This window comes from Amphiura filiformis, chromosome 7 (genome assembly GCF_039555335.1).
Source record: "Amphiura filiformis chromosome 7, Afil_fr2py, whole genome shotgun sequence".
NCBI classification, from domain to species: domain Eukaryota; kingdom Metazoa; phylum Echinodermata; class Ophiuroidea; order Amphilepidida; family Amphiuridae; genus Amphiura; species Amphiura filiformis.
This window is the reverse complement of record NC_092634.1, coordinates 14,738,188-14,759,883: the sequence shown is the minus strand read 5'-3', so window position 1 is coordinate 14,759,883 and position 21,696 is coordinate 14,738,188. Positions and strand designations below refer to the sequence as shown.

The following is a 21,696-nucleotide window of genomic DNA, read 5'->3' as shown; positions in this document are numbered from 1 at the left end:
AGGTACATCCTAGCGGTACCTTATTTCTGATCATAAATAACAAACCGCTTGTCTTGGGTCACTGAAATTCCAGTGTAGTAATTGGATTCCTTGCCCCTATGATATACATAACTTTTGTTACCACTGTGTTATTAGTTTTGAGAAAAAGCAAAAATAGACACAATTTATCGAGGTGTAGTACCCCCCTGCTAATATAACATTGACCCTTTATACAGTTCTAACCTGAAAGTGAAGGGTATCAAGTTTAACCCACTGAGCACTACCTACCGATCTAACATTGCCTCTGATTGGTCAATTACTTGATATCTTCACTTTAATCACCAATCAGAATGGAGCTTTGTAAATAATTCACCCAAATTTTTGTGTGTGGTGAAATTATTCCAACAATGTTGCTGATTAGTCCAATTGATAATGAAAACTTCTTTTTGGCCAATCGGCAGGAAGTTCTCATGGGGTTCATTTTAAAGCACCTTCACTTGAAGGCATTACAGATTATCAGTTAAACATGTACTATGTCTGTACAAACATACCATACACATTGGTTGACATCACTGTCAATCTGAGAGTAATGAATACATTTTCCCTTGTAGTATGTTGACTCATATCTACACACATACATGGCAACCACATTGATATGCCTGCATCACCGGTGCTTCACAGAATTGCTATCTCTACTTTGGTGAAGCATGAGGCACTAAAGTCACACATACAAATCTATTTTTACATGACAACAGACATGTTTTCAATATCGGGTCCATACAGTGGTTTCCAGTAGTAGTGTTTCCTGAGTCCATGATTTAACTCTGACAACATGACATGGCCATCTACAGTGTATGGTTTGACATCAGTGTCTTCAAGATCCAGTCTCTCCATCTCCACAAGTTCATTGAAAGCCTACATGAAAAAGAAAAGATCCTGAATGAATCATGTGTATATTATTATACAGTGAGCAGTGGTCATGACATTTTTACACAGGTTTTGTGAGTCTCTGAAATTTTGGGCATGTCATAAGATAAAAAAAAAAAAACGAGAAAATATATAAAGTATTCTCAGGAGTAGTTTTTGTGCAAAGTCATGTAGAATTCAGTCCCATCTTTTTGGTTTTGGACTGTACCTCAGCTCACTGGTAATATGTCACACTAACTAACAGGTGCATAGCCAGTACCTTGTTCACCTAGTGCAAAATATGGTACAATATAAAATTTATGTCCCATTCATGCTTAATTTACTTGCATACTGCTAGCGTAAACCATGCAGATATACATTTTTATAGCTTTGTTGTCCTGATTTAATTATTGTATGTCTATGTGATTGCTCTAACAATGGCATTATCAATTAAACAAAATTTCCAATGTGGTATGTATCTGTAAACACATGGAAGTAGAAAAAGTGTTTGCTTTTGATCAGATTTCATGTTGTTGTTGGTAGTGTGTGTGGGTGGGTGTAGGTATATCAAGGTGTGTAATTATGTACAATTCCATACATGCATACATACATATATACTTACCACACAAGCTGGTTCTTCGAGATGATTACCCCATATGTAGACAGCAGTCAATGTTTCATTACTATGCATACATTTAGCTATTGCACACAATCCTGCCCCTTTGATGTTGTTACTAGTGATCACTAACCTGAAATCAAACAAAATCAGAATATAACTTGAATAATTCCAACAGGTGCATGTGTGACCTTATGCGATTGATAGTGGTCTACTTTAACTTCAACTTTAGATTTATAGTCAGGTAAGCGTGTTGTTGGCACAATATAAATTAAGGATAATGCAGGGGCGTATCAGGGGGGCATTCCCACCCAAAAAAAAAGAAGAAGAAAATCACCAAAGTCAAAAAAGTCCACTTTGCAAGTGTACCTAGAGGGAAAAAACTCCAGGGTTTTTACTCTTTTTTTTGTCAAAAAAGGTCCAAATTTGCCCATTTCCGAGCAAAAAAAGTTTTTATGATTTCTTGGTCAATTAAGATTTTGGGAAAGGTCTTTTCAAATTTTTCAAATTTGGGCCCAAATAAATCCTAGCTACGCCCCTGGGACCATGAGGGTGAGTGTAGATAACAGACCCGGTTTGAAGACATGGATGACAGGGACCAATAGCTTTACGTAACTTCCAAACCAGGAGTCGCCATTTGGTAAAGGCAGTTGAATTCAATCTTGCCAAAGCATACCCATGTACGGCTCAAAACTCACACAGATCATATTCTATCTCACTCTGGTTTCCCTGTGTGCATCCACAAACTGAAAACCTGGTGGGATTTGGTTTCATGTAGAACAGAACCAACTGGGACGGATCACTTGGAGTGCCTATATAAGAAGACTCCTGGACATTTGGTGCAGATACTCCAGTCCATGGGTTTCTGGTCAAGTTGTGCACAAAAGGTTGAAGAAAGGCATTTAGGTTCAGGGCTGTCTAATTACCAGGCCTTTGTGCAGCTGAGAAGGATTGCAAAATGTAATGTAAAGTTTTCTACAAAAGCAGCTTCATTTTGGACAGAAAAAAAGTCTAGACCATAAACATATTTTCTTTGAATTTGGTATGATTACTGGGTCAGTTTCTAGACTCCTAGCAACATATCCCCACCCAAACCAATATGCCCCACAGGGCCTGCCTATCCACTGGACTACACTTACGTTTTGAGATTGGAATTCATAGATTTCAGTGCCTCGCTCAGATAGATGGCTCCATCATCCTCTATCCTATTGAATCCCAAGTCAAGAACTTCAAGAGGTGTGTTCTTTTTTAGGAGATGGGCAAACTGCTTGGCTCCATCTCTTGTGATTCGATTGCTGCGGAAAAAAATAATAAGGAAGGACTGTTAAACCATCTTTTTGTTAAAGGTAATACATAATCGTTATTCAATTGGCAAACATGGAATACAAAATAAACTTTTTATGAAGTATTGAAAATTGATAGTAGCACTTTGATAGTCAAAGGTGCACTTAATAATTGAGACTTCTTAGAACATTTAATACATCACTTGAGAGTTTAGTACTGTTATACTTTGATCAGCTTGTTAATAGGCGGACCTTATAACATCGCAGATTAAAATCAAAATATTTTACTTTGAGAAATTTCTTGTGACATCTCGCCAGAAGCATCACAAATTATTAATTCAAGTCCTATACTTTGTCTACTTTCTTTAACACGCAAAATAAAGACCAGACAGGTCAACTAATAGCACTCTTAATGTGGATCTATTTTTCAGCATAGTGGTATAACCTAACATTTCCCACCAATTACGAGCTGATCAAACTGTAGTATAAAGAACTGCAAACTCCCCTAACAAGGAAGGGGTGGTCAAGACATGAACATGCATACATGGTTAGGGCGAAACAGGTGATTGTACCAGCATGTTCTTCTTCATACAGGATATCCTTCCCCTGATGACCCTCTTTATGAACTTACTCAAAAACAGTCATCCATTCAAAAAGATACAAAATATTGCAACTTACCACCTGACATCAAGATACTTCAGCCCAACATTATGTACAAGAGTTTCCACCAGTCTTTCTGCACCAAAATCCCTCAGGTCACACTTCTGCAGGTGCAGTTCTGCTAATGTGCTGTTGACCTTCAACATACGTGACATGTGGACAGTAGTCTCTTCTTGATGACTGAACAGGAGTGGACGGTTAACGCAGAGTGCTTTGAGAGTGGTGTTATGATTGAGGACTGTGGCAAAGGCTATCAGGCTCTGGGTACCCTGGTTTGGATAGAGACAATAATTTTCTTTTTACAGACATATGTATTAACAATTAGTTTAACATTATACACAGGGTTTGGTTTACTTTAACGCACAAATCAAATATGATTTACACGTTCACACACTTTCCGTACCCCTTCAATTGTAAAGTGAAAGTTCAAGGCATACAAAATTTTTATAATGTATGTGTTCATATATTCAATGATTTGAATATAGAAAAACCCGATATTTTCATCTAGTAAGTGATAGACGATGAAAATATACCCTTTGTATTATGAGAATGAAACATGAGATTATGGCTGTAGATAGTGGAGGCACAGGTCGGTAGTAATAGATAGTATTTACTAGCAAGAATTTTCGGTCCTCATCACATGGTACCATTTATGAAGTTTAAAGCCTCCAGCATACTTTCCTGCCGCTCGCCGCTGGGGCAAGCGGCAGGGGGTTTCAACCAATGACAAGCCTTGATTGTGTCCGTTTGTCTGCAATACGCGTGCGCCACGCCGCTCAGCGGCAAGCGGCAGGGTAGTATGAAACCAGCATTAGTCTCAAAATTATGGAGTCCAGGTAGATCCCATCTTCCAAATTTTGCAAAAACAGGATCTCTCACAATTTGACTGTGCAAAAAGACCTAAAAACTTGGTTTAAGGGAAACCACTTGTACACAAGTTTCTAGAACCTACCAAATCAGCATCTCCCACATCCAGTTCCTTGATGGTTGTGTTGACTTGCAGAGCTCCAGCAAAGTACATGCCTCCCTGGTTCCCTATTTTGTTGCCATTTATAGCCAATGACTGTAATGTTTCATTCATCTATGGATAAAATGACACAACGGCAAGATTAATTCTCATGTAAAGGGGTTAGATTAACCCCACCCCTACCCACATTTACTCTCAAACAGGGATAGTCCCCAGTTGGCCCACTTTACACATATCTTTTTGACCCACTTTATACACCTCTCAAATGCAGTTCCCTTGTGACCATTTCAGGAGGACTTTTACAAAAAAACACATATCACACACAACTATCAAAACATATCCAACCAATCAATTTTGGGTGATTTTTGTGCGTATTTGACAGAGGACACCACATTCATTATGGTTTCTAGTATAGAGCAACATGATTGGTGTGAACAATTACAAAATGCCACAGAATCAGTGAACATACTTTTGCCAGTAGTGTTTTTGTTTAAATCTTTCTAAAAAAAGTGTGGTAATTTAAAGGCACAACACCGGCTGGACGTTGATCCACAAGCCTCAGCACACTTTACAGGTTGTTGCTGATCACTACAGCCCTACATCATTTCATAAACCATTAAACAGCAATACAAGGACTTGCAGCTAAGAAGCCCACAGCCTAGACATTCCACAACAGACCTTCACAGCTAGGATCAGCTCCCCAAGTTTCTTACAGGTTACAACAGGACACTTTCCAATCATTTCCACACACACATAGACCCAGTATCATAGCTCACTAAATGGAACCAGGATACTTGTTTGACTGTCCCCGATAACAGGAAAATAAGTCTCATTCACAACCATGGTTGAAGAGTGAAAACAAGCACACACCTCCCCCACACGAAATTGTTTTAACAATGGTCACATATATGCATTCATAGTGAATAGATTCATCATATTTGTTCATGAAATCAAACAACAATTCAAGTGTGACAAAACAATTCTTCACCATTCTTTGGATATGAATAAATGATAATGAGCTATACCAGTTGAAATTCATACATTCCCTATGGAAGGCATGCCCTTAATTTCCCATACAGGGTGTATAGATAGATTTCAAATGCAGTCACCCGTTTAGCAAATCCCTGTGTGGAAGATTACGGTAATGTTTTCCATAGGGGTATAATATGGATGTAAACAGGCATAGCCCAATGCATGGGGGAGTTGATGCAATTTCACTCCTCGGGATCAAAGTTTGTTTTAGCACTTTAGCAGTGGATCGCGGTTGATTGCTTGGCCCCCTCCTTGCTAATCTGAATTAAATGCAAATCAACTGGGAGGGGGCCAGCATATTAGACAAAGACTCACCAAATGCCGCATCAAGAAGAATCAGAGAAGCAAGAAAGGAGCCAAAGCAATCAACTGTGATATGACGGCTTTTTCTCTCTCCGTCACGTATATGATCCACTGCTAAAACAAACGAGAAGTGAGACTGCATCCAAACACTGCAGGAAATGCAGTGGACCAGATCACTTGTGATCAAGCCATCAGCCTGGATGGCGTAAAGCTCAAGTCAGTGAGTAAATAATTTTGGATTTGTCAAACAAAAATTAAATTAACAACTTGAAGAGTTAAATGCAACTGTCATATTTGGGTCACAATATGACGAAACAACAAGAAGACACCAACAAACACCTCTGTTATGATGATTATGTGTTGAAATGAGTGTATATTTACCTGCAAGCCTTTTGCAATATGTTTAGCGCCCTCTGGACCAATCTCATTACACATCAAATTCAGATTCTCTAGAGCACAGGTTTCCTGTTAGAAAAAAGAATGGAATGACATGGTCATGGATATGAGCCGGTGCTATTTATTCCTCTAATTATTTACATTTAATAAGAAAGTATCTACAGATCAGCAGCAGAAGAGAAATTTCAAGTAAAGGGGGTACTACACCCTGCCCAATTTTTCGCCTGTTTTTGCATTTTTCTCACAAATTATAGAACATTGATGACAAGTAAGATATGTATATTATAGGGGCAAGGACTACAACTACTGCACTGGAAATATTGTTTCAGCACAGACAACAGTTGTGGAGTTACAGTCAAAAATGAGGGAAAACCAATATTTGATCAATAAATCAATAACTACTTGCCTTGAGTTGCTGAATTTTCAGTGCAGTAGTTGTAGTCCTTGCCCCTATAATATACATATCTTACTCACCAATGCGCTATAATTTTTGAGAAAAATGCAAAAATAGGCACAAAATTGGTCAGGGGTGTAGTACCCCCTTAAGTGCAGGTCAATGTTGACCATGCATGTCAAATTTGGTCATAATTAATATATACTCTGCCAAAGTTATTTTCCTAGTTTGCTTTGAAAATATCTTTGCCCTATACTTCGATGGGCCAATCCCTCCATATTTGGCTATGCACATGCCAAAATGTTACTGGTCTAAAAATATGATGTGAGTGCAGGGAACAGTGAAAATTTTGAATATTTTAAACATATTTTTACACCCTTTAATTGAGTAATATTTGGGGTAATATTACAAATTGCTACCAAACTGTGTGCTATAAATATTGCTGCGATTGCCAAAAAATGCTTACTTGAGTGACCCAATGTCATTTCATTGTATGTCTGCTAAAAGAACATTTTGCAATACTTGGCCATCATTGATCACATTCTATTTAAACCTACCTCTAAGAGCTTTCCAATATGTTTTGCACCTTCATCAGTAATCTCATTATACTTCATTTCCAATGATGTTACATAGGTGTTGTTAACGAGTGTTTTGTACAGCATGAGGGCGTCTGTGTCATTGAGTCGCGTGTCTGTCAGCAGGTGGTTGTTTCCAGGTAGAATGAATTCCATTGTGTCTCTTGGGTCTCTGTTGCACAAACAAAATCAATAACATAATTAGTATTAGGTGCAGTGTGTTAATGGGCATATAATTTTACCTTTAAGACTTGATATCAAGCAAGCATCTGCGGTATAAAGGGTTTCCATAAGAAAAATGTGTGCTGCTATGTCCTCTATATTCAATTTTAGCTGCTACATGTGTATGCCTTTATTGATCAATTTGATCTAATTTTGAGTTAAAAAAACACTTTTTAATACTATAGGTATGTATAAATTTATCTGTCAAAGATATTACTCTACTCTTTCTAAGTAAGAGCAAACTGACGATCCAAATTAGCAGGTGGAATATGGATGGGTTGCAAATGATGAAACCAAGACTTATGGTAGGAAAGAGATTGCAGCTTTTCTACCAAGCGCAGACAGTGAAAATCATTGTTCACAGCTTCTATTTAAATTTGTGAAAAAAAGGAACGGCCCTGTGAGCCCACCTGTGAGCCAGATTAATCGTACACATTCTGAGCTGAACTAAATGATTTGCAGCTGCAATCTCTTTCAATAGCATTTATGACATGAACAAAATGAACGCAGATGTTGTTTTAAGAAATCAAAACTGAACGAATAAAAATGCAGTCGTTTTGATGAAAGGAAAACAAATACATGTTGTTATAAATTTATGGCAAATGTGGAAAACCATGATGTGTAAAATGAGTTCAATTTGAGCACTTTTAAAAGCAAGTGATCAAGCAAGTGACCTCTTTGCCAATTTTGATAATAAAAATAAAGGTTCAAATAAAAATGATTTTATTGCTTGCTCTCCTTTTAAGGGGGTACTAGTCCCCTGTGGTAAATTTGTGACTATTTTTGCATTTTTCTCAAAAAATAATAATACACTGGTAATAAAAATTATGTATATTATTGGGGCAAGGAATCCAATTACTACACTGAAATTTCAGCGACTCAAGACAAACGGTTCAGTATATATGATAGGAAACGAGGTACATGCTAGCAGTACCTTATTTTTTATCATAAATAACAAACCACTTGTCTTGGGCCAATGAAATTCCAGTGTAGTAATTGGATTCCTTGCCCCTATAATATACATAACTTTTATTACCACTGTGTTATTAGTTTTTGAGAAAAATGCAAAAATAGACACAAATTTATCGAGGGGTGTAGTACCCCTTAAGGTGATGGTAAATTCTGCAAGGTCTTTCAACAGTGTCTGACTGTTCTTCCTGATTATAGTACTTGGGATGAAATTGAAGCCCAAACACCAGTTTTGATGTTGGTAATGGTTGGAATGACATAATTATTTGCCGTATTCAACATACTAAGTGAGCGGATCGTTTCAACATAGCAATTACTTTCTGGGGGGGTACTTCTTATAATAATGAATAATAATAAATAAATAAATTTCGGATATATATTTTTCCAGCTAGATCTTGAAGGATTCAAAGCGCTGTAATTTCGCTGCCATGGTGACAATCAGATCGCATCTGCTACATTAAATTAACTATTTTTTTGCCAAATAAGCGTATACGCAATGTAAGACGTGTGTATGCTTTCTTCTGTACCGCGCTATGTTCGTGTGTATTTATCGCGGACCAACTAGCGTTTATAGTGTTTCAGTTTGGCCAAGAAATACTTAATTTTACTGTAGGCCAGTTGCAGCCGACCCTGGCGCAGACCTATCTGCACTTAAGATTGTAACATTCACCAATTATCTGTGCAGCTCCCCAAATTCCATTGGGTGAAGGAAATTTTTGATAACCAAGCAACTAAAACATTATAACTATGAAATGGTAGTCAAAATGTACACATTATAAACTTAAACATACAGTAACATATGTAATGTATGTATTGCATCTATTCCATCTACATGTAATGTAGTGTATTATGTGTATACATGAAGTCAAAAGCATTAATCCTAAGCACGCAAGTTTATAATGGGAATATTGTTTAGACTTTTGACAAAACTTGTTTGTACTGACGTACAGATTCCATGGGGTGGTTATTAGGGGAGGAATGTTATGTTGGTTGAATATATGGTAAAGCATACAATAATGCGCCCAGCTGGATGGGTCTGTATCAGAAACATGTACAATCAGCATATTTTGACACATTTCTGCCACTCAGCACTACCAGGTGAGCTTATACCAGCCCTAGAGGTTTGAAGGTTATGGGTGCCCCTGATACATACTGTAACAATGAGCTGTATATACATGTAACAGACAAGTAAATCATATAAATTGACTCAATTACTCACAGGTTCTTTTTATATTGTCTGGTGACCAAAGAGAGTAAAAAGATGATTAACAGTTTAATAATTGGAAACAAATTTTCATACTATGCATTTTATATTGTATTCTATTACCCCTATGATCCATTATTCAAAATCGTGCACTTTGATTTGTTGAAACACATCACATGAAAGACCATTAATTAACAATAAAGTGGCCAAGGCAACAAACTTTTATGCTCTTCTCGCATACAGCGCACCGCAATTAAAGCGCGATGCAGATCATGCAGTATAAGCGCCGTTACACATTCTATGCAAAGAATTACGCTTGGATACGCGTTCAATATTTCCGCAATACTCACTGTCACTTACGCTTTGGCTACGCATACGCGCTACACCTTGAGGTAAATAACTTCAGATATTTGGGCAAAAACGGTATTTTCTCTTTAAATCGCACTATTTTGTGGTAATAGAATAGAAATAAAGGGTGCAGCATTATCCTTTACACTCAAATAATGTGTCCTCGGCAGTAAAAACGTTTAAATAATGGGTTCGGCTGCGCCACACCCATTATTTACATTTTTGCTCCCTCTGACACATTATTTGGGTGTAACGGATAATGCATTACCCTTTATTTCTTTAAAAGTAAATACTTACAAGATGAGAGAAATTTAAGTTCACAACTATATTGAAATTATATGAGGATGTTAAGAATTTAAGATATGGCTGTGATCATCTCTGAAAAAGTTGATTGTCTATCTTGAAATCAGTACCACATGTTGACAAAATGCTTCTCAATTTAATAAATAATGTGATGCATTGTTCCTGGTTCTTTTTTCTTCTTAATTTAAGGCCAATAATTATGGGGTAAAATTGCCGGTAAAATTTCCAAACAGCTTGCCAAAAATGCACCCCCCTGCCTGTCAAAATCGCTTAAGTGGTTATTTTTGAACTTTTGTGCATGTTGGTATTTTGCAAAATTCATGCCTTATCAATTTAATAGTATATAGTATATAAAGTTCATATGTGTACACATCAAAAGGATGCACTTGTCAGCTGCTAAAGTTTGTTTGGCTCATATAAGGTGGAAAAAATAAGACTCATAACACCATGTATTGAACATGCACGCAGTTGAGCGCAATGCTTACGCTAGCTGTGCGTTGTGTAATGTGTGAGTGGCCTTATGTGAATTTATGGGAGCGTGAGTTGGGCCTTTATTGACGCGCACAGTCAGGGTCTTAGCTAGAAATTCAGATTTGCCCGTCATTTGAATAAATGTGCCTGTCCCAATTTGACCTTTAAAACATTTACCAGACTTCTACAGCCCATTGGGGGGTTCAAAGAGTTCAAATATGTGCTGCTATAGCCTTGTTTTGCAAACCTGGATTACTAAAAAGGTCAACAGTCTTTCTAAACACCTACAATTATAATGTAGCATCTGTCAAAGGCATTAATTTTGCCCGTCCCAGGAGCAAACTCCCCGTCTAAAATGACGGCCAGACGGGTGGCAGGCTAGCTAAGACATTGCACACAGTAACAAAAGCCGAATAATTTCCGCCTTAGATAAGCCAAACCAACTTTACATGAGTCTCTTTTGTCATAAATAGCTAGGAATGAATACCAGGCTTATCAAGTGGTGGTCACTTCAAATCATCCCCAAATCACATGGTTTGGGAAAGTTCTCTGCAGTCCTAAACCATGACTTGGGTGATTTGAATTGAACTTAACTTGAGATGAGTCTACACAATTCATTCCTACATTGTAGCTATTAAGTAAAAAGAGACACATGTAGCAGCCGATGCGATAAGGGCATCCTTTTGATATGGATGTACACCTATATTCATGTGTTGTTAATTTGCAATCTAACTTCTATTTGTGAAATTTACAAAAATAAAATCCTCAGGGAAATTTACCACTTAATATTCCAGGAGTTCATTACCACCTGCAGGAATTGCAATGAAACACATTTATGAAACTAACAACATCTGTACTCACATTATCTGCTCTTCTTTTTCCATATCAAGAACTTTGATGATAAAATCACTTGGTTTGTTTTCATTTTCTTCACAGACTTCTTCATATCGAGTCATAACACTGCCTGGGTCTGACATGGTGGATACAGAGATAGATTTATACCTGCATTCTGAAACAACAACAAAAAAAGTTACATTTAAAGAGTATATTTATCTGACAAAATAAGCCTTAGAAGCACATGATGAAACTGGCTGGGTCATAGTGAATAAACTGTATACATGTATGAGATAGAGCTGAACCGATATGACTTTAGTTCCGATATTGACGTTCCAGCTATTTCAAGTGTTCCTAACGTTCCTTGAAATAAAATATGGAATTTTTTTTTTCTTTTCAAAAAGTAAACACTTTATCCAAAAAACCTGGCAAGCGAATTTAGTATAAATATAAGGATTTTAGACACTATATTTTACATTGCGAAATTTGGTTATTATATAAATTAATTATTTTTATTATTTATAATGATAACATTTAATATATTACAATAAATTAATTATTAATAATTACAGCAATTTTCCCGATATGTCAGAGGTCAAAGTGTCCCAAAACTGCTCCCAAAAACCGGAAGTTACAATAGCGATTGGGCTTATGGAGGATCTGGAGGGCACGGCAACTTTTTTAGGGCAAGTTGATTTACAATTGCCTTGGATTGCCCTGAAAAGGCAAGGCAGCACGGCAGTTTGTAATACTAATATCAAGAGGGCATCAAAGCAACTGTTGAAAACTTGAAGGGCACCAAGGCAATTTCTCAAAAGCGAAGAAAACACACAGTCTGATAGATGACTTTATAATGATTAAGGGGCAGGGCTGGGGCACCGACGGCAAAGTAGAGGGCACGGCAAGTGACTGCCGTCGCCCTCGATAAAGGACATATTTTGAGGGCATTACGGCAGTGGGGATGGGCTCTCCTTCTATTTTTATCTCGATGCCACTTTTATGAATAGCTTGCTCGAGAAGTCTAGCAATTAGCCAAGAATTTGCTCACTGATAGCTTCGCATTCTAGATCTAGGCTAGCTAGAGACCATAGTTGCATTTCAAAATCTAGTCAGATTCATTGAAGCATGACACTGTGTAAAGCAACGGAAATTCAGAAGTAAACACAGCCGCATTGGCCAATCACGACAGGCGATCGCATCAAATTGTTAAATTACGCTTCAGCAAAATTTTAGACTGTCCAAAAATAAAATACAAATTACAATGAACATGATGAAACTAGCCTCTAGGCAAATCTTGCTCAAAAGAGTCCTGACTGAGTGACTCGTCAAAATAACTTTCATCCAAATTTCAACAATAACTGATGGGAATAAATAAACCTCTGTTGCATAAAATTACACCGGCACCGCTGTCCAACCGAAAAACGATACTCGATAGTAACGCGGTAGTATCGAATGCATTAACATGATTAAACCAAAGTTATCGTGCAGTGCAAATTCGAAGTTAAAAGGGCATTTCGTGATCCACAGCCTCATCCCCCACTTTTCTCAAAAAAAGTTGAGATTTTTATACCACACTGGATACCTCTGGCTACATAATGTTTATAATTAATGTACCAAAAATTTCTTGCAAGTTGCAGATTAATTCGTTTAGCAAAAATATCGCCAAATTTGAATTTCGTATTACAACAGTGCCAGTGGCCTCCCTTGCTATGGAGCAGTGTAATACACTAAATCATGCATAACTCGCAATCGCAAAATCGGAATCAACTGAAATTTTGGGAATAAGCTTTTTTCAAAAGTCATGCCATCATGGATACCTACTGAAAAATGTCATTAAAAGAGGATGTTAGGATCATGAAATACTCCTTTAAGGGTTCTCGCGTAACAAATATAGCCGGTCGGCAAATAAAATCGGAATCAAAGGAACAATATGTTGGGTAATTTATTTCCCCTATTAAACCCCCTTAATTAAGACGGGTAGTCCATGTATGGCATGGCATGTGTCATGATATTAATAGGGTTCCCGCGGTGTAACGCGGCGGGTTGTGCGGGGGAGCGACGCCGTGAGATGTGCGTTTGAGCAAGAGCTGAGAGAGGGAAAATGAGGAAAAATAATAAGTGGAAGGAATTGGAAAAAAAGAGAGAGAGGAATAAAAGGACTCTAACTAGTCTAAGAATTATGGTAAAACTTAAGCCTGATGGTGTGATTTCATAGTTTTATTAAGAAGATAAGCCGGCAGTGCTAGTGAACGTAACATGGTGGCAGCGGAAAAAGTAAATCTACAGGTACGCCATTTCCAAGAAATAGCCTAAGAAAGACTCAAAGAAATCACCAAGAAAACATCAACGAAGTTTTCAAGAAAGAAACTGAAAATTACCAAAGAAAACATCAACGAAGTTTCCGAAGAAAGAAACTGGAAAATTACCAAAGAAAACATCAACAAAGTTTTTGAAGAAAGAAACTGGAAAATCGCCAAAGAAAACATCAACAAAGTTTTTGAAGAACGATACTTGGAAATCGACAACGATATCAATTCAAAGTCGGCAAAGACTAGTTCAACTTTGAAGAAGAAACATTGTGAGCTAGCCCCAAGAAGGAAGAAGAAGGAAGAGGACACAGAACTGAAGAACTGTTGTGTTAGAAAAAAGAAGAGGACGCAACTGAAGAACTGTTGTATTGGAAGAAAGAAGAGGACGCAACTGAATAACTGTTGTATATTGGAAGAAAGAAGAGGACGCATAAAACGGAATAACTGTTGTATTATTGGAAGAAAGAAGAGGACGCAACTGAATAACTGTTGGATTGGAAGAAAGAAGAGGAACCAGGACTGATTAACTGATGTTCGATTGGAAGAAGAGAAGAAATTACAGAGGAATTACCAAAGACAAAGAAGAAAGAAGATATTAGCATAGAAGAAAGAAGAGAAGAAGATAATGCATATCATCATCGGTAAATATGTACATACAAATTTCACAGATGCTTAGACTAGTAAATTTGTATAGTTAAGACTCATATTTAGTTCAGTTCAGTATCAAAAACAAAACTTGTTGTAGTAATATTAGATCATTTTAAGGAAATTTATACTTCTATAATTTCAGTATATGCATGTGATTTTAAGTCTATGTCTATAACATCAGACAGAGTTCTAAGATCGCACACAAAAATGTCTGTTGTGAGTCAAGAAGTTCAAGAACAGGTGGAAACACCTGAGGGAAATTCTTCATTTGAAATGCAAAAGTTTAAAATGGAGCTGGAGTCAAAAGAACGCATGCAAAAAGCAGAACTGGAATCAAGGGAAAGGCAATTAGAACTGGAATCAAGGAAAGGATAGAGTTAAAGAAATTGGAAGTAAAAAAAAAAACTAGTATTAGTACCATTACTAGTGAAACAAGCAGTAATGTAAGTGGAAATGGGAAATTTGACAGATATAAAGTAAAATTAACCGATGGGCAAGATGTTGATACATTTTTACTGCATTTGAAAACCATGCTACGCGTGAATGTTGGGAAGAAGATACGTGGGTTAGAAGACTGTCAGAGTGTATGGTGGGTAAAGCGAGGGAGGCCCAAAACAGAATACTAACACCAGGTTATGACTACGAGACCCTGAAGACAACAATATTGAAGGCTTTTCAATTAACACCTGAAGCATATAGAAAAAAATTCAGAAATATAAGGAAATTAGAAACCGAGAGTGTGACCGCATACATTCAAAAACTTACGCACAATTTTGAATGTTGGGTGAAGTATTCCGATGTCAAATCAGATGATGCCGAAAGCATCATAAACCTGATGATTCGAGAACAAATAATGGAAAGAATACCTGCGGATATGAGAAAGTACTTATTAGATAAGGGAATCAAAGATGTTGAAGAGATGGCCAAGGAAGCGGAAGAGTATGCGAGTCACAGAGAAAATTACTGGAAACAAAATCCAAGTTGCCAGTACAAACAGGGATCAAAAGAACCCAGGAAATTTGCTCCAAATCAGCAATCGAGAGCACAACCATATCAAAAACCAAATGTAAATGGTTCAGTAAGCAATGGTGTATATAATACAGGCAAAAATGATAACCAACGTCAACATCAAACGGTGGTAAAACAAATTTCTACGGAAACCAAAAATATCAAAATAGACAAGAGACTGCACGCACAGGCACAAGAAATGCCGCAAGTATGTACAGATGTGAAATGCCATATGGTGCAAAACAAGAAGCAAATCATGGCCCTCCTAGGAGTTCAAAGGCAAATGAGTTGTTCATTATTGAGGGACAGTAGAAGGAAAAGGGTTGAATATACCGTGATTCAGGCTGTGAACATACAGCGGTAGATGCAAAATTTGTACCTCAAGAAAACTATTTGCAAGGTCAATACACTTTATTGAAAGGCATAAATGGTGTAAATCACTGCACCGTTAGCTGAAGTAAACATAGATTGTCAAGTAATTTCAGGTAAAGTCAGAGTAGCTGTACTTGAGGGAATTACACACGATGTTTTGCTAGGACAAGACATTGATACATGGTCAGATTGGCTTAATGCAAAACCTATCTAGCTGGTAATGACAAGAGCACAAAAAGCCCGAGAAATTGATAATTTGGTACAAGGTGAGGGAAATTTGCAAAGTTATGAGAACAACTCTGAAGTTCAAGGTGTAAACAGAACATGTAGGCCTACTTCACAAATGACAACACAACAGTCACATCAACACGTTAATGATAAACCAACTCAGGTTAATTCAAATGACCATGTACAATCACAGGTAGATGAGCAAGCAAATGTACAGGGTACCAAGAAGCAGGATAAAACTGACAACCTGTTAGTGTTACAAAGTGATGTGCAAGCACTAAAAAAATGCAAAATGAGGATGATACACTACAAGGTGTATGCGTGACAATGTGGTGCCAAAATCGGATATCAACAATCACAATGTTTGTTTTTATAAACAGGCAGATATACTGATGAGAAAGTGGGTCCCAAGCAGAAAACAAAAGAGACAGGTAGATGAGCAAATTATTGTACCTAAGCAATATAGGCAGCAACTAATTGAAATTGCACATGATAAGGCAGGGCACATGGGTATAAGGAAAACTACAGACAGAATTACTGCCCATTTCTTTTGGCCAGGTATATTTGCTGAAGTCAGAAAATACTGTCAAAACTGTTCAGAATGTCAGTACAAGTCAATGGTGAAAAACAGACAATTTCTTCAGCCAATGCCAATAATTGACACTCCCTTCAAAAGGGTGGGAATTGACATTGTAGGCCCATTGCCAGTCACTGAAAAGGGGAACAGGTGTATGTTAACAGTATGTGATTATGCCACGAGATACCCAGAAGCCATCCCCTTACCAGATCAGAAGGCTAGCACGGTAGCAAATGCTTTAATCACTGTATTTTCTAGAGTAGGCCTACCATCAGAGATCATTCATGATCAAGGCACAAATTTCATGTCCCACGTAGTCAAAGATATGTGCTCAAGATTAGGAATTCAACAAATTCCTACTACACCATATCATCAACAAATGAATGGTATGACTGAAAGGTTCCACGAGACACTAAAGCTCATGATTAAGTCACTAACTGAAGAACAGAAAGTAAATTGGGATGATCAAATACCCCTGTTTCTGTTTTCATACAGAGAGGTGCCATGTGAAGCAACTGGATATTCTCCATTTCACTTACTCTATGGTAGGGAAATTAGGGGACCACTAAGTCTTATTAAGGAGGGATGGCTTGAACAAACCAAAGAACCTCAAAATGTGGCAGAACACCTCCTAGAAATGTCAGCAAATTTAACTAAATGGATGGCAAGTGCCAGGGCAAACAAAGAAATCAGTCAGAAGAAAATGAAATATTATTATGACAAACATGCACAAGACAGGACATATCAGGTAGGGGAGGAAGTATTGGTGTTCTTGCCAGAAGGAGCAGGAAAATTGGATTCAAAATCGCAGGGGCCCTACAAAATAAGTAAGAAAATTGGGGATGCCAATTATGAAATAATAATGCCTGACAAAAGAAAATCCAAACGAGTCTTACATGCAAACCAAAAAAAAAAATGGTATAGCAGGGAGCATACAGACTATATCTACAACTGTTACTGTGTAACTGGAGTAGTACAAGAAATCGGTGTGGGAACGTTGAGTGAAGAAGAAGACAATGAGCTAGAAACACAATTTCTAGAAGACAACATTGGTCCTACATACACACAAACACAAACATGGAAAGACACAACTATCTGTGAATCTGTATCACAAATACAGAAAAAGGAAATGTCCACTGTTTTAAAAGCTCATAGTAAAGCGTTTTCTGATGTACCAGGTAGAACCAATGTGATCAGTCACACAGTGAAGACAACAAGTGAAGTACCAATTAGACAACGTGCCTATAGGACACCACATGCACTCAAACAAAAGGTGAAAGAGGAACTGGATGGTATGTTGAGGTTGGGTGTAATCGAACCCACCACCAGTGCTTATGCCTCACCTATTGTTGTAGTTGCAAAGCCAAATGGAGACATAAGGTTATGTACAGATTATCGTGCCTTAAACAAAATTACAGAATTTGACCCATATTGCATGCCTAGAATTGACCAAATACTTGATGAAGTTGCAAAAGGAAAGTATATTTCAACACTTGACCTAACAAAGGGTTTTTATCAAGTTCCCTTAGATGAACAGGCAAAGGCTAAATCGGCATTTGTAACACCATTTGGTCAATTTCAGTATAATGTTATGCCATTTGGGATGCAAAATAGTAGTGCAACTTTTCAGAAATTAGTGGACACGGTACTACAAGACTGTTCTGAATTTTGTAAACAATACATAGATGATATCTGTATATATTCAAACACTTGGGAAGAACACCTAGAACACTTAGATGTGGTGCTAGGAAAAATTCAGAATGCAGGTTTAACAATCAAGCCAGCTAAGTCAAAGATAGCTTTTCAACAAGTCACATATCTAGGTCATAAAGTGGGAAATGAGCAAATTGAACCCACTGTAGACAAACTAGAGTCTGTTGAAAAGTTCCCAACTCCCATTACAAAGAAAAATGTAAGGGCATTTCTGGGACTAACTGGATATTACAGGAAATTTGTTCAAGTATGCTGAGATTGCAAAACCACTCATTGATCTTACAAAAAAGAATGTTCCCAATACAGTAGCTTGGAAACCAGACTGCAAAGAAGCATTTATCAAGTTGAAATCAAACCTAACTAGTAAACCAATTCTACGTACACCAGATTTCACGAAGCCATTTATGGTGCAAACAGATGCATCAAAATTTGGAATTGGGTGTGTTTTAAGTCAGATGCATGATAACAGAGATCACCCAATAGTATACTTAAGCAGGAAACTTAAGCCAAATGAAGTCAACTATTCAGTCCCTGAGAAGGAATGTTTAGCGATTGTGTGGTCAATCAACAAACTCAGGTACTATTTATTTGGACAAAAGTTTACAGTTATTACTGACCATCAGGCATTAAAATGGCTTGAAAACACACGAACCACTCACAATAGATTAATGAGATGGTCTTTAATCCTACAGCAGTTTCACTTTCAGCATAGAGTATAGAAAAGGTGTAGCCAATGCAAATGCAGATGGCTTAAGCAGGAGATAAACAGTTAAATAACTGTTCAGATGTATGCTAAAAATGTGCAATTCAAACAGCATAAAACCAGTATAATTGTATAAGGGTCCGTATACATTGTATAAGGCATATTTTAATAATTAGCGTTAAAATGCATCTGTGAAATTTGTGTAAATGTACATATGTTAAAAGAACTTTTGGAGTCATGAAATGAAGATACAATCACAACATAAAATATGTTGTATGTATATATGTTAAAGCGAATTTAATTTTATGATAATTATTGTGTCATGCGAACCAAAAGTCTTATCATTGATAAAAGTACTATAGGTTGGTCATGTTTAATACAACCTAAGTATTTTATTTTAATAGCAAGTGGTAGAGAAAAGAGTTACCATAATGAGGAACAATACAGTTTTCCTCAGTATTGTACAAAATGTCAGAAAAAGCTCTGGCTTATTATAATTTCAGCATGTTTATGCATGCACAAGTTGAAGAAGTTGAAAAATGATGCATACAGTTCAATCTTTTATCAATTTGGAAAAAGTCATATTGGCAATTTCAGTTAAATATAATTTTGCTGGAAATTTCTGTAAAAATTTTGATAAGTTGTGTGCACGATCAAGAAGACAAAACTGCACTGCTCACTAAAATTTTCAGATGATTGACACAATCATATAGGAGTTCGGGAGTGTCATGATATTAATAGGATTTCAGCGAGTGTAAGCGCAGCGTTGTCTTGGGAGCGACGCGGTGAGATTTGCGTTTGAGGAAGAGCTGCGCGAGGAAAATGAGGAAAAATAATAAGTGGAAGGAATTGGAAAAAAGAGAGAGAGGAATAAAAGGACAGTCTAACTAGTCTAAGAATTATGGTAAAACTTCGCCTGATGGTGTGATTTCATAGTTTTATTAAGAAGATAAGCCGGCAGTGCTAGTGAACGTAACAGCATGCATTAGTCCGAGGTGCTCTGACGATAACACTCCGATCGCCAGTGGGACAACGAAACCGCTACGTGAACGAGCTAGGCATGCATGGCCGGTAGAGTACCGGTGGTGGCGGTAAGCTTAACATTTTGCCACTGGCACTGGCACTGCCACTCATTGATTGACATTCGTGCTCAATGCAAACTTTTCCAAAACGACAAAGTACTTCTTGTAGAGACCAATCTTCACACACACAATGTGGAAAGTTACATTTTAAAGCAGAAACATCTATAAATATCGTCGGTTTTTTTTTTAATCCGGCTTACCAAATTTGTTGTGTTGCTATGCTTTTGAACTTTGACCTTATCGTATATCGCATGTCGGCTATAAAATTTCCTTTAAAATGGAACAGTGCCGGGGGACGGGCGCGGGCGCGATATTTTTTTTTTCGTACATCATTAATTGACCTTTTCGGTAAATCCCATAAGCCTTTACGAGTACACCTAAGAACTCGTCATTCTGCGTCACGCCGCTCCGCGCCGATGCGCACATCGTTTATCGAACATCGTTACTGCGCATTGCAAGTCGACGGTGACGTCAAATGACGAGTTCTCAGGTGTACTCGCAAAGGGTTATGGGATTTACCGAAAAGGTCAATTTGTTAATTTCCAAAGTTTCAGATGTAGGGTAAGATGGCGTAAGTGGATACCGTAAAATTGGGTAACTTTGGGCACTTTTCAGAGTTTTTAAATCACTGCTTCAAAACAAAACCAATTATATTTCTAATTAACTCTTTTTTTATGATTTAGGCAGGGATGCAAATTGTGCGGGAGCGGGGAGCACCGCTCCTAGGAAATGACAGTCAAAATTGAGGAAATAATGCCTTGAGCAGAAAAAAGAGAGAGAGGAAAAGGGAGGAAGGGAGAAGAAAAAGAAAGGAGAGGAGAGGGAAAGGGGAAAAGGAGGAAAGGGGAAGAAAAGGAGGAGGAGTGAGGTAGACGATAACGTAGAGGGAAACAGCAAAACATAACAAGTTAATAGTCAACAAGTTGAGGGTCGTGAGGCAGCGAAGCTACTACTGAATGGAAGAGAGTAAATCTCAAGACACTGGTTGTGCAAAATTTTAAGGAATTCACATGATTGTTCAAGAAATAAGAGCCTTAAAAGAGGAAGGGGTTAGAATATGGAATTGGGTAGCAATGCATTTGAGGAAATTTACAATTCATCACGAGACTAGGCATTCAATGTAATTCAAGAGGAAAAAAGAAGTTTTGTGAAGGCAGGTGGAAATAGGGCACCTATCTGAGGAAATTAATACAATGCGGTAATTAGGATTACATGGAAAAATTGTAATCATTAAGGAAAAATTCAGTGTATCAATACTAAAACAATCAGAAGTTCAAGTGAGGAGAAAACGACCTTGAAAATCTTTAGAAAATAAATTTTGAAAGAAGAAACATAAAGCACTGAACAAGTTGTAAAGGCAAGGAAATGGACCCAAATCAACATTAAGAGGGTAAAAACCTAAAAAGGCAGTTAGCCAACCATGCAATGGTAACAGAAATGGACATACAAACGTCAGCAAATGGACCATATTTCACCACTTAAACTTCAATATGCCTAAATTTTTCGTGCGCTTCGCGCGTATTTGTACCATTATTTATTATGTCGCCAAAAGGTGCTGGATTCATTATACTTCAAGAAATGTTTTCCAACCCCA

General features: G+C 37.4%; 3 protein-coding genes across 3 annotated transcripts in view; 1 reads left to right on the top strand and 2 right to left on the bottom strand.

Annotated features, from left to right (window-relative positions):
• Window positions 1-21,696, bottom strand: part of LOC140156780 (28S rRNA (cytosine-C(5))-methyltransferase-like) — a 351,435-nt gene that overhangs the window by 119,968 nt on the left and 209,771 nt on the right. The window lies entirely within an intron of this gene.
• LOC140156778 (leucine-rich repeat-containing protein 34-like) lies at window positions 194-20,349 on the bottom strand. The gene is made up of 9 exons (XM_072179741.1): window positions 20,303-20,349; window positions 11,490-11,637; window positions 7,094-7,283; window positions 6,128-6,211; window positions 4,397-4,525; window positions 3,463-3,713; window positions 2,641-2,796; window positions 1,508-1,634; window positions 194-894 (listed from the first exon to the last, which is right to left on the bottom strand). Exons 2-9 carry the CDS (start codon window positions 11,603-11,605, stop codon window positions 721-723), a joined length of 1,227 nt encoding a protein of 408 aa, XP_072035842.1. The 5' UTR covers window positions 11,606-11,637; window positions 20,303-20,349; the 3' UTR covers window positions 194-720.
• On the top strand, window positions 15,006-18,573 carry LOC140157662 (uncharacterized). The gene is made up of 2 exons (XM_072180902.1): window positions 15,006-15,635; window positions 16,408-18,573. The coding sequence occupies exons 1-2, from the start codon at window positions 15,006-15,008 to the stop codon at window positions 18,571-18,573; spliced, it is 2,796 nt and encodes a 931-aa protein (XP_072037003.1).